Below are 13,584 nucleotides of genomic sequence, written 5' to 3'. Positions count from 1 at the left end.
AAGATGATGGATTGGGATGCCAATCAATCTGGCTGCTTTGCCCAGGATGGTGTTGAGTTTCTTGAGTATTGTTGGAGCTGCACTCATCCAAGCAAATGGATAGCATTCCATCTGTTCACTTCTAATCCCCTCACTTCATGTGCTATGAAACTCAAAGTACAGCTCTTTCTATTTTAATGTCATCGTTCCTGTAGTTTCAATTTAAACACACGTCATCTAGAAAATAATACATTTCCTAACTTGCAGATTCAATTGAGCATTCAAAAGGGGATTAAACAGTTATCTGAAAAGGAAGAATGTGCAGGGTTACGGGGAGAAGGTGGGATAACAGCACTAGGTGAGTTGCTCATTCAGAGAGCCAAATGGCCTCCTATTGCATCGTAACAATTCTGTGATTGTGTGTGCAGACTTGATTGCATTGTTTTTGAAGAAGTCGCCAAGATATTGGATAAGGAATGCTCAGTAGACATTGCCTACCCAGGCTTTCAAGCAGCTTTTGAAAAGGTACAACAAACAGAAAACATTTAAAACAATGTTCAACAGATTAATTTACCCTTTCATGGGATGTAAGCATCACTGCCAAGGCCAGCATTTGTTTCCCATCCCTAATTGCCCTTGAACTGAGGGGCTTGCTGGGCCATTTCAGAGGGCAGTTAAGAGTCAACCACATTGCTGTGGGTCTGGAGTCACATGTAGGCCAGACCAGGTAAGGATGGCAGATTTCCTTCCCTAAAGGGCATTAGTGAACCAGATGGGTCTTTACAACAATTGATGATGGTTGCCATGGTTACCATCACTGAGACTAGCTTTACATTCCAGATTTATTAACTGAATTTAAATTCCTCCAGCTTTGCACCCATGTCCCCACAGCATTAGCCTGAGCCTCTGGATTAATAGTCCAGTAACATTACCACTATGCCACCGTCTCACCTAAAAGGAAAGAACAAATTTTCAGCTTAACATCAGTGAAGCAAAAAGAATGGATTTTCAAAAGGCCTTTGATAATGCGCCTATAATAGACTAATGAATAAGGTTAGAGAATGTGGAGTCACGGAACAAGTGGCAGAATGAGTTGCTAGTTGCCTTCAAGATGGAAAGTGGAGAGCGGTAGTAAAGGGTTGCAATTCAGAGTGGCAGAAGGTGGGAAGTAGTGTTGCACAAGGAGCTGTGTTAGGACCACTGTTGTTTACAATTTACATTAATGATTTGGACTTTGTAATCAAAGACACAATTTCTAAATTTGCAATGACACCAAATTGATTGGCAGGGAGGTAGTCAATACTGAGGAAGACTGCAACAAATAAACTTGCAGCATGGGCAAATAATTGGCAAATGAAGTTCAACACAAAAGTGAGGTAGTACATTTCACTGATTACTTGGAAGGTGAGTGTTCAGGTGGGGCAGAGAAACAAAGGTATCAGCAATACAAACACATCAACCGCTAAAAGTTGCATCACAGGTTAGTAAGGCAATAAAAAGTGCATACTAAGCACTGGGCTTTATTTCAGCAGGGATAGAATTAAAAAGTAAGGAAGTTATGCTAAACTCTATCGAACCTTGGTTAGACTACACTTAGAGGGCTATGTGTAGTTCTGGTCACCATACTATAAAATGGATATAGAGTCACTGGAAAGGGTGCAGAGAAGATTTGCAAAGATGAAACCAGAAATGGGTAGGCATATATATCGGGAAAAGATGAACAGGCTGGGTCTCTTCTCTTTTGAAAAAAGGCTGAGGGGCAACCTAAAAGGGCTTTTCTTAAATTCTGAAAGGTTTTGATGGAGTCGATACAGAGAAAAAATATCCATTTGTGGGCAATAGTATAACTAGAGGCCATCAACATAAGACAGTCACCAAGAAATCCAATAGGGAATTCAGGAGAAACTCCTTTACCCAGAGACTAGTGAGAATGCGGAACTCACTACCACAGGGAATGTTTGAAGTGAATATTATAGATGGATTAAACTACATATAGACTGGGCAAACCCCCCAGATTAGCAATAATACTGTGGTGGATGAATTCCTGGAGTGTGTACGAGATATTTATTTTCAGCCAGTGTGTCGAGGAGCCAGCTAGGGAACAGGCTATCCTAGATTTGATATTGTGCAATGAAGAGAGGTTAATTAATAACCTTGTTCTCAGGGGTCCTTTAGGGAACAGTGACCATAACATGATAGAATTCTTCATTAGGATGGAAACTGAAGAAGTCCGATCTGAAACTAGAGTCCTAAATCTTAAAGGAAACTACGAAGGTATGAGACCTCAGTTGGCTACGATAGATTGGGGAACTTCATTAAAAGGTATGACAGTGGATAGGCAATGGCTAATATTTAAGGAATGAATGTATGCATTGCAACTGTTATACATTCCTTTCTGATACACAAACACAACAGGAAAAGCAGCCCGGCTATGGCTAACAAAATAAATTAAGGGATAGTTTTAGATCCAAAGAGGAGTCAAATAAAGTTGCTAGAAAAAGTAGCAAGCCTCAGGATTGGGGGCAGTTTGGAATTCAGCAAAGGAGAGCCAAGAGATTGATTAAAAGGGGAGAAATAGAGTATGAGAGTAAACTTGCAAGGAACATAAAAGTGGACTGTAAAGTCTTCTATAAATATGTAAAAAGAAAAAGATTAGTGAAGACAAATGTAGGTTCCTTATAGTCTGAAATGGAAGAATTTATAACAGAGAACAAGGAAATGACAGCGCAATTAAACAACTACTTTAGTTCTGTCTTCATGGAGGAAGACACAAATAACTTCCCAGGAATATTAGGGAACTAAGGGTCTAGTGAGGAGGTGGAATTGAAGGATATTAGTATAACTAAAACAACAATGCTGGAGAAATTAATGGGACTGAAAGCCGATAAATCCCCAGGGCTGGATAATCTACATCCCAAGGTATTAAAGGAGGCGGCCATGGAAATAGCGAATGCGTTTGTCACCATCTTCGAAAATTCTGTAGATTCTGGAACAGTCCTGGCAGATTGGAGGATGGCAAATATAACCCCACTATTTAAAAAAAGGAGGGAGAAAACAGCAAATTACAGACTGGTTAGCCTAACGTCAGTAGTAGGGAAAATGCTACAGTCTATTATAAAGGACGTGATAATAGGACACTTAGAAAATATCAGCGGAATTAGAAACCTAAAAAAATAGAAAGAGTCGGTCATTCAGCCCTTCGAGCATGCTCCGCCATTCAATATGATCATGGCTGATCCTCTATCTCAACGCCATACTCTGTGCTCTCCCTATACCCTTGATGCCTTTAGCATCTAGAAATGAGGAGATGAGATGAGGAGACATTTTTTTCTCTCAGAGGGTTGTGCGACTTTGGAATTCTCTGCCTCAGAAGATGCTGGAGGCGGGGTCATTGAATACTTTTAAGGCAGAGGTAGATAGAGTCTTGTTAGGCAAAAGAATCAAAGGTTATTGGGGTTAGATGGGAATGTGGAAATTGAAACACAAGATCATCAGCCATGATCTTATTGAATAGTGGAGCAGGCTTGAGGGGCTGAATGGTCTACTCCTGTTCCTATTTCTGTTCTTATCTATCTATTTCCTTCTTAAATATATTCAGTGACTTGGCCTCCACAGCCTTCTGTGGTAGAGTGTTCCACAGGTTCACCACCCTCTGAGCGAAGAAGTTTCTCCTCATGTCAGTCCTAAATGGCCTATCCCTTATCCTTAGATTGTGACCCCTCATTCTAGACTTCCACCCAGCCAGAGGAAACATCATTCCAGCATTCAGTCTGCCCAGCCCTGTCAGAACTTTTATACATTTCAGTGAGATCCCCCCTCATTTTTCTAAACTCCAGTGAATACAGGCCTAGTCGGCCCAATCACTACTCATACGACAATCCTGCCATCCCAGGAAACAGTCTTGTGAACCTTCGCGGCTCTTCTTCTACGGCAAGTATATCCTTTCTTAGGGGAGGAGACTAAAACTGCACACAATACTCCAGGTGTGCATTAGACAAAGTCAACATGGATATCTGAAATAGAAATCATGTTTCAAAAACCTACTGGAGTTTTTGAGGACTTAACTAGCAGAATAGATGAGGTAGAACCAGTGGATGTGGTGTATTTGGAGTTTCAGAAAGATTTTGATAAAGTTCCACATAAGAGGTTAGTATGCAAAATTAATGCGCATGGGATTGGGGTAATATATTGGCATGGATTGAGGATTGGTTAGCAGACAGGAAACAGGGAGTAGGAATAAACGGGTCATTTTTGGAGTGGCAGGCCTTGACTAGTGGGGTACTGCAGGGACCAGTGCTTGGGCCCCAGCTATTCACAATATCTATCAATGATTTGGATGAGGGAACCAAATCTAATATTTCCAAGTTTGCTGACAACATGAAACTTGGTGGGAATGAGGATGATGAGGAGGGTGTCAGGAGGCTTCAAGGCAATTTAGACAGGGGGTCTGGGGAGAGCACAGGAGTATGGTGTTGAGATACAGGATCAGCCTTGATCATATTGAGTGGCAGAGCAGGCTCAGAGGACCAAATGACATACTCCTGCTCCTAATTCCTACGTTTCTATGTTAAGGGGAAGCTAAACAAGTCTATGAGGGAGAAGGAAATAGAGGATTACAATGGTAGATTTAGATGAGGCAAGATGCGAGTGGAACGTAAACACCAGCATGGACTGGTGGGCCGAATGGCCTGCTTCTGTGCCATGTATCCTATGTAATCCGCACAGGAAGTTTCTCTACAAAAATCAAAGCCACCTACAACACTGAACTGAGAACTGGCCATAAGCTCACAGGTAAAAATGTCTGTAGGTGGATTTGGATTTGCTTGGAGGCTGGCCACCAATCATGTGCCAAAGGGTTGTGTTGGAACGTTTGCTATTTACTATTTTTATTCATGATCTAGATGTAGGTGTTGGGGAATGTATTCCAAGTCTGCAGATGATACCAAGGCGTGTGAGAGTCAGTACTGTAGATAATGCTCGACTACTAGAGGCAGACCCTGATGCTCTGGGGGATTCAATGCATGACTAGCAAATATTGTTTAACATAGGCAACTGCAGAGTTCTGCATGTGTACAGGGCATTGCTGAACAAATGTACCATGCTCAGCTGGTGGTGGGGACAGGGGGTGGGGAGGGAGAGAGAGAGAGAGAGAGAGAGAGATTTGGGAATTCTAGCATATAGTGTAAAAAGCTCATGACAAATGCCATGTGTCCAGTTTTGGACTTCTTACAGTGTGTGATATTGAGAATGGAAAAGGCGCAGAAGGGGGCCATAAGATTAACTCCCAATCTAAAGCACCTTAGTTACCAAGATAAGATAGGCTTAAAGTGCTGGGACTCTACACTTCAGCAAAATGCAGATTTGGGAATGATTTGTTCGGAGGTTTATAAAATGGTAAAGCGGGGTTGTGTTTGCAGAAACAGTTTGTTTCAACTAAATTGATCAGGTAAAATCAGGAATCACAATCTCAAGTTAAGTAAAGGCAGATGTCGGTTAGATGTCAGATGGTTGGGGGAGTTGGTTATTTAACCAGCAAACAGCAGCCCTGTGGGCAAGGCTGCCAACCCCTGCGACAAATGCTGATTATCTGAATTCCTTCAAGTGAGACCTGGACCCTTTCTGGCTGTGGCAGAGGTCACCTAAGACAAAAGATACAACACTAGATTGCATAACATTAATCAAGGTCAGGGTAGTCTACTGGACTAGTTTCATACAACTAAAGGGATTGAATAGAAATTTTCCTGATTTTTTTCCTGAATTGGCCTGACATTTTAGCCTCTCCCAATAGATTACATGGTTTTGGGTGGGATGGGGAGTGTATATATAGTATACAAAAGGCACCAGCATTAGAAGGCAGACTGGGTGGACCAGTGGGTCTTACGCTGTCTGTACGTTCGTTTCAAATGGAATTGACTGACATGCCAAAGGGCTTGAGGTGTCCCATAGGCAGTTCTATTCCTCAGAAATTGTCAAGTTTCATATAGACCCACTATTTTAAATCAACAGAGACTGACAAACAGTTACACAAAACAATCTTACTGTCTTTCCAAAACCATGTTCACGCTGGAGATTTCCAAACACATCTTGTGCACTGTATGGCCGATTCTGGTCATTCAAATACTTCAAAATAACAGGAGCAGCTAAAAAAGAAAACATTTTTCATTTCAATTAAAATGTTATAATCTCCTGATGTTTAAACATGAATCCATTTCCTATCACACAAAACTTACTCAATCCATAATCATTGTTTAACCATCATTGGGGCAGCAGTGAGATGCTCACTTTGGGTTCAATACAAACCACTTATTTCCCAATATCAACATTGCAATCATTTCTTGCTAGACATCTAGTACAATCTATATTTAGTAACAGTTTGCAACCAGCTTCATCCAGAGGTAAAGAATGGATGATGCATCTTAGTCTCCTGAGGTCCCCACCATCACAGATGCCAGGCTTCAGCTAATTTGATTTACTTGAGATGAAAAAGAAACGGCTGAATGTGCTGCATACAACAAAGGCTATGGACCCTAACAACAACCCGGCTGTAGGGCTTATGACATGCACCAGAACTAATCACACTTCTAACCAAGTATTCCCAGTGAAGCTACAACACTGCCATCTATCCAATAATGTGGAAAACTGCCTGTCCTGTCCACAAAAAGCAGGACTAATACAATCCAGCCAACTACCACCCCATCAGTGTACTCTCATTAACCAAAGTGATGAAAGATGTTGTCAATAGTGCTATCAAGCTGTAACAATCTGCTCATCAATGTTCAGGTTGAGGCCTCATTACAGCCTTATTCCAAACATGGACAAAAGAGCTGAATTCTAATGGATGAGGTGGAAGTGATTGCTCTTGACATCAAGGCAATATTTGACCGAGTGTGCCATTAAGGAGCCCTGGTAAACTGAAGTCAATAGGAATTGGGTGGAGGGGGGCAAGGAGAGATCTTCACTGGCTGGAGTCATACCTAGCACAAAGGAAGATTTTTTTATTCATTCATGGGATGTGGGTTTCGCTGGCTGGGCCAGCATTTATTGCCCATCCCTAGTTGCCCTTGAGAAGGTGGTAGTGAGCTGCCTTCTTGAACCACTACAGTCCATGAGGTGTAGACACACCCACAGTGCTGTTAAGGGGGGAGTTCCAGGATTTTAACCCAGCGACAGTGAAGGAACGGTGGTATATTTCCAAGTCAGGATGGTGAGTGACTTGGAGGGGAACTTCCAGGTGCTGGTGTTCCCATCTATCTGCTGCCCTTGTCCTTCTAGATGGTAGTGGTTGTGGGTTTGGAAGCTGCTGACTAAGGAGCCTTCATGAAGTCCTGCAGTGCATCTTGTAGATGGTGCACACTGTTACTGTGCATCGATGGTGGAGGGAGTGAATGTTTGTGCATGGGGTGCCAATCAAGCGGGCTGCTTTATTCTGGATGACGACAAGCTCCTTGAGCATTGTGGGAGCTGCACTCATCCAGGCAAGTGGAGAGCATTCCATCACACTCCTGGCCTGTGCCTTGTAGATGGTGGGGGCTTTGGGGAGTCAGGAGGCAAGTTACTTGTCGCAGGATTCCTAGCCTCTGACCTGCTCTTGTAGCCAGTGTTTATCTGGCTAGTCCAGTTCACTTTCAGGCCAATGGTAACCCCCAGGATGTTGATAGTGGGGGATTCAGTGCAGGTAATGCCATTGAACATCAAGGGGCGATGGTTAGATTCTCTCCTGTTGGAGATGGTCATTGCCTGGCACTTTCATGGCACGAATGTAACATGTCACTTGTCAGCCCAAGCCTGGATATTGTCCAGGTCTTGCTGCATTTGGACAAGGGCTGCTTCAGTATCCGAGGAGTCATGAATGGTGCTGAACATTGTGCAATTATCAGCGAACATCCCCACTTCTGGCCTTATGATGAAGCAGCTGAAGATGGTTGGGCCGAGGATACTACCCTGAGGAACTCCTGCAGTGATGTCCTGGAGCTGAGATGACTGACCTCCAACAACCACAACCATCTTCCTTTGTGCTAGGTATGACTCCAACCAGCAGAGAGTTTTCCTCCTGATTCCCATTGACTCCAGCTTTGCTAGGGCTCTTTGATGCCACACTCGGTGAAATGCTGCCGTGAGGTCAAGGGCAGTCACTCTCACCTCACCTCGGGAGTTCAGCTCTTTTGTCCATGTTTGAACCAAGGCTGTAATAAGGTCAGGAAGTGAGTGGCCCTGGTGGAACCCAAACTGAGTGTCAGTGAGCAGGTTATTGCTAAGCAAGTGCCCTTGATAGTACTGTTGATGACCGCTTCCATTACTTTACCGATGATGGAGAGTAGACTGATGGGGCGGTAATTGGCCAGGTTGTATTTGTCTTGCTTTTTGTTTACAGGACATACCTGGGCAATTTTCCACATAGCTGGGTAGATGCCAATGTTGTAGCTGTAGTAGAACAGCTTGGCTAGAGGCGTGCCAAGTTCTGAAGCACAAGTCTTCAATACTATTGCCGGAATATTGTCAGGGCCCATAGCCTTTGCAGCATCCGGTGCCTTCAGCCGTTACTTGATGGTTGTGCTTGTTGGAGGCCAAGCATTTCAGCCCTGGCATAGTGTTGGAGCTCCTCAGGGCAGTGCCCTGAGCCCGACCATCTTCAGCTACTTCCATTATAAGGTCAGAAGAGGGGATGTTCACTGATGATTGCACAATGTTCAGCACCATTCGTGACTCAGGTACTAAGGCAGTCCATGCCCCTATGCAGCAAGATCTCGATAACATTCGGGCTCAGGCTGACAAGTGGCAAGTAACATTTGCGCCACAGAAGTGCCAGGCAATGACCATCTCCAACAAGAGAGAATTCAACCATCTCCCCTTTAATTCAATAGTATTACCACCACTGAATCCCCCACCATATACATCCTGCAGATCATCGTTGACCAGAAACTTAACTGGAACATACATATAAAAATTATGACTACCAGAGCAGGTCAGAGGCTCAATATTCTGCCCAAAGCCTTTCCACTATCTACAAGGCAGAAGTCAGAATGTATTTGAATACTCTCCATTTGTCTAGATGAGTGCAGCTCCAACAACACCCAAAAAGCTTGACACCACCCAGGACAAAGCAGCCATTTGATTGGCATGCTAAGTACCACATTAAGCATTTGCTCCCACCACCACTAGCATACCATGGCTGCAGAGTTTACCATCTACAATTTGATGCTTACCATTCATGTGAACTGCGTTCAGAAAAGATAGAGAAAGAAAAAGAAAAGGGGGAGCGTGGGTGACAAGCACTGATTGGGAAAGACATTGTGGTGTTGGAAAGAGAGGTTGTCCTTGAGGGGATTAGGATAGAATCCATTTGGATAGAGTTTAGAAGGGCATGATGATACTACTGGAGTCAGAATACCCTTTTGAACTCTAACCCAATGTATTCTGACCCCAGTAGCATCATCATACTCTTTTAAACTCTAACCTAACGTACGATGATACATAGGAACAGGAGTAGGCCATTCGGCTCGTCAAGCCTGCTCCCATTCAAACAGACCATGGTGATCATCTACCCCTCTGCCATTTTTCCCCACTATCCCCATATCCCTTGATGTCATTAGTCTCCAGAAATCTATCGATTTCTGTAATGAATATGCTCAATGATTGAGCTTCCACACCCCTCTGGGTACAGAATTACAAAGATTACAAAGATTCACCACTCTAAGTGAAGAAATTCCTCCTCATCTCAGTCTTAAACGGCCTGCCACTTACTACTGGGAGTATTCTATAAGCTTCCAAATAGTGGGAAAGTGGGATGGAGGAGCTGTGTAATGATGGAAATGATGTGCAAGAACTACAGATCTGTAATACTGAAGAACTTTTAAATACCCAAATTTCAACTGGGATAATGTTAAAGGGAAAAATGAGAAAGGAATTTCTGAAATACTGGTCAAGGAAGTTCTTCTGAACGCATATTCTCAGTCAAACTAGGAAGGAGGCATGGCTGGATCTGGTGCTGGGGAATGAGGCGGGCCAAGTGGACCAAGTGTCTTTGGGGAACTCAAGGGCAAGAATTATCAATAGTGTCATAAGATTTATATTAACAATGGAAAAGAGCAAGGAACAATCTCAAGTAGAGCTTCTAAATTGGAAGGGCACTAATTTCAATAGGATGAGAGAGGATCTAGCCAGGGTAAAATGGAACCAAAGTTTGCCGGAAAAAACTGTAATGGAACAATGGGTGGTCTTTAAGGGAGAGATGTTTCAGGTACAAACTAGATACATTCTAACAAGGGAGAAGGGTAGGGGAACCAAGGCCAGGCCCTCCTTGGCTGATGAGGGAGATAGAGAATATGATGGAACAATCAAAAAGAGCATGTATGATACATGTCAGGTGCATACTTCAAATGAGAACCAGGTCAAATGCCATAAGTTGAGAGAGCAAGTGCAGAGGAAAATAAATCTGGCAAAGAGAGAACATGAGAATAGAATGGCAGTTAACATAAAAGGGAACCAAAAATCTTCTACTGGCATATAAATAGTAAGTGGGTACGAAGAGGGGCAGGTGGGACCTATTTGGGACAAAAATTATAAATGCTTAAAGGCGCAGGGAAAGGCAAGAGTACTTAATGAGTACTTTGTATTGGTGTTTACTGAGGAAGAGTAAACTGACAAAATATTGGTAAAAGCAGATATGGGAGAGGGAATGGATGGGGTGAAAATTGATAGGAAGGCTGCACTGGAAATACTGGCTATGCTTAAGAGTGGACAAATCACCGGGTCCAGATGGCTTGCATCGCAGGCGAGGGTGGTGCTAGCAGAAGGGCTTGCCATAATCTTCCAATCTTCCCTAGATATGAGGGAGGTGCCAGGGGATTGCAGAGTGACAAATGTGACACTCTTATTCAAGAAAGCAGAGTTTAGTGACATTGAAACTACAGGGCGAGGCGCACACCTCACGCACGCAGTTCCAAAGCAAGTTATGTCACTGCTACATCCAGACAGCTGCCTGCATCAAAGATGGCACAGGCCAAACTCAGCCAGAAAAAAAATTACACCTTGAATTGGAAACTGCAAACAATGCTTTATCCTCTTCTCTAAAAATAAACACCCACCTTTTTCAAACAAAAATGGTAATATTTAAGCAAATTGAGTATCAGATAATCATTGCATGGGGTTGGGATTATTCCTGATATAACCGTTTCAAGACATGACTGTAATGCTCCAGAAAGCAGCACTTTTCTGATCTGATCAAAGATTGACAGATATTTTAACAATTTAAATGGACAGCGTGCTGCTTTACTCTACATCTATGCTGTATCTTTCTGAAATATATTTGTGCAATGGGGAAATGTACAGCACAGTTTCTGCTATGTCTAACCAGTGCTGTAAGTACAGGAGAAGGGAGACAAACGACAGCTAAGGCAAGAGGTGGCAAGGGCCACCTTGGTTAGCTAACAGGAAGCAGACAGCAGGATTAAATGGGTCTTTTTCGGTCGGCAAACTGTAACTAGTGGAGTGCCACAAGGGTCAGCACTGGGGCCTCAACCTTTTAACAATCAAAATCAATTACTTGAATGAAGGGACAGAATGTATGGTAGCTAAATTTGCTGACAACAACAAGATAGGCAGAAAAGAAAGTTGTCAAGAGGAGGTAGAGAGTCTGCAAAGGGATATAAACAAGTTAAGTGAGTGGGCAAAAATTTGGCAGATGAAGTATAATATGGGAAATTGTGAACCCCTGCCCAATTTGGCAGGAAGAATGGAAAAGGAGTATATTATTTAAATAGAGAGAGATTGCAAAACTCTGGTCTAGAGGGATCTAGGTGTTCTGGTACATGAAGCACAAAAAGTTAATATGCAGGTACAGCATATTAAGTGATTAGGAATGCAAATGGAATGTTGGCATTCATTGCATGGGGAATGGAATATAAAAGTAGGGAAGTTTTACTACAGCTCTACAGAGCCTCGGTGAGGCCACATCCGGAGTTTTGATCTCCTTATTTGAAAAAAGATATAGTTGCACTAGAAGCAAGTCAGAGAAGGTTCACTCAACTCATGCTTAGGATGAAGGGCTTATCCTATGAAGAAAGGATTTTTTTCATTCGTTCGTGGGATGTGGGCATCACTGGCTAGGCCAGTATTTATTGCCCATCCCTAATTTCCCTTGTTCAGAGGGCATTTAAGAGTCAACCACATTCTGGAATCACATGTAGGCCAGACCAGGTAAGGACAGCAGATTTCCTTCCCTAAAGGACATTAGTGAACCAGATGGGTTTTAACGACAATCAGCAAAGCAATCAGACTTTTACTCCCAGATTTTTATAGAATTCAAATTTCACTTCAAATTTCATTCAAATTTGGGATTCAAACCCAGGTCCCCAGAGCATTACCCTGGGTCTCTGGGTTACTAGGCTAGCAACAATACCACTATGCTATCACCTCCCCTGAAGGCTGGGCCTATATCCATTGGCGTTTAGAAGAATGAGAGGTGATCTTATTGAAACGTACAAGATCCTGAGGGGACTGGATAGGGTGGATTCTGAGAGGATGTTTCCACTTGTGGGGGAGACTAGAACTAGGGGACAAAGTTTAAGAATTTAAAGAATTAAGAATAAGATTAAGACTGAGATAAGGATTTTTTTTTCTCTTAGAGGTTCGTTATTCTGTGGAATTCTCTTCCCCAGAGAGCAGTGTAGGCTGGGTCATTGAATTTATTAAAGGCTGAGTTAGATAGATCTTTGATAGACAAGGGAGTCAAGAGTTATGGCGGGTAAACAGGAAGTGGAGTTGAGACCACAACCAGATCAGCCATAATCTTATTGAATGACGCAGCAGGCTCAAAGGTCCTATGTTCCTAAGGCCTTGGGAGAGGCATGGTGAGTGGGAAGTGAATAGTGGGCAGCGAAGGCTCAGGAAATGAGCCTCTGGGAGAGGGCAACGGCTCAGGAGAGGGGTGGTAAGCGCAAGACTGAGGGCTCGGGAGAAGGGTGGCGAGAGAGAGGCAGAAAGAGCTTGGGCCAGCAGTGGACATGACAGCGCAGGCGCAAATCGGTATTGCCACACAATGATGTCAGTGGTGGGAATAATAACACTTGCCAGCAGATGCAGCAGGTGCCGAGTACACAAACACAACTGTTCCTGTTCTGCTTCAGGAGTCACAGTGATTTAAGGAAGGGTCATGAGGACTCGAAACGTCAACTTTGTTCTTCTCCGCCGATGCTGCCAGACCTGCTGAGTTTTTCCCGGTATTTCTGTTTTTGTTGTGGTGTAAGGACATTCCTCGGCCAGTCAGTTTTAGAAACAATAATCAGGGGAAAAAAGTCAACAGGCACTTGGAACCAGTATAGATTTGTAAAAGGAAGGTCGTATTTGACTAATCTAATTGAATTCTTTGAGAAAGTAACAGAGAAGGTTGATGAAGGGAATGCAGTGGCTGTTATCTATCTGGATTTTAAGAAAGTGTTTGACAAAGCGCCACATAAAAGGCTGGTTAACAAAATTGAGGCTTAGTGTCAGCTTGGTTAAAAAATTGAACACAAGAACAAGGAGTAGGCCATTCGCCCCCTCACACCTGCACTGTGTTATGAATTCAATTCATTATCTGTATGTGCGCTAAGTCTGCAGTGTATGGAC

General features: G+C 43.2%; 1 protein-coding gene across 1 annotated transcript in view; it reads right to left on the bottom strand.

The window, feature by feature from the left end:
- Positions 1-13,584, bottom strand: part of psmc3ip (PSMC3 interacting protein) — a 54,998-nt gene that overhangs the window by 27,946 nt on the left and 13,468 nt on the right. The window contains exon 2 of the mRNA XM_078529553.1: positions 6,019-6,119. Within this exon, the coding sequence (XP_078385679.1) occupies positions 6,019-6,119 (101 nt within the window). The remainder of the gene's footprint in view (positions 1-6,018; positions 6,120-13,584) is intronic.

This window comes from Cetorhinus maximus, chromosome 25 (assembly GCF_964194155.1).
Source record: "Cetorhinus maximus chromosome 25, sCetMax3.hap1.1, whole genome shotgun sequence".
In the NCBI taxonomy this organism is placed as follows: Eukaryota; Metazoa; Chordata; class Chondrichthyes; order Lamniformes; family Cetorhinidae; genus Cetorhinus; species Cetorhinus maximus.
The sequence above is the reverse complement of the archived record's forward strand: the minus strand, read 5'-3'. Positions and strand labels throughout refer to the sequence as shown.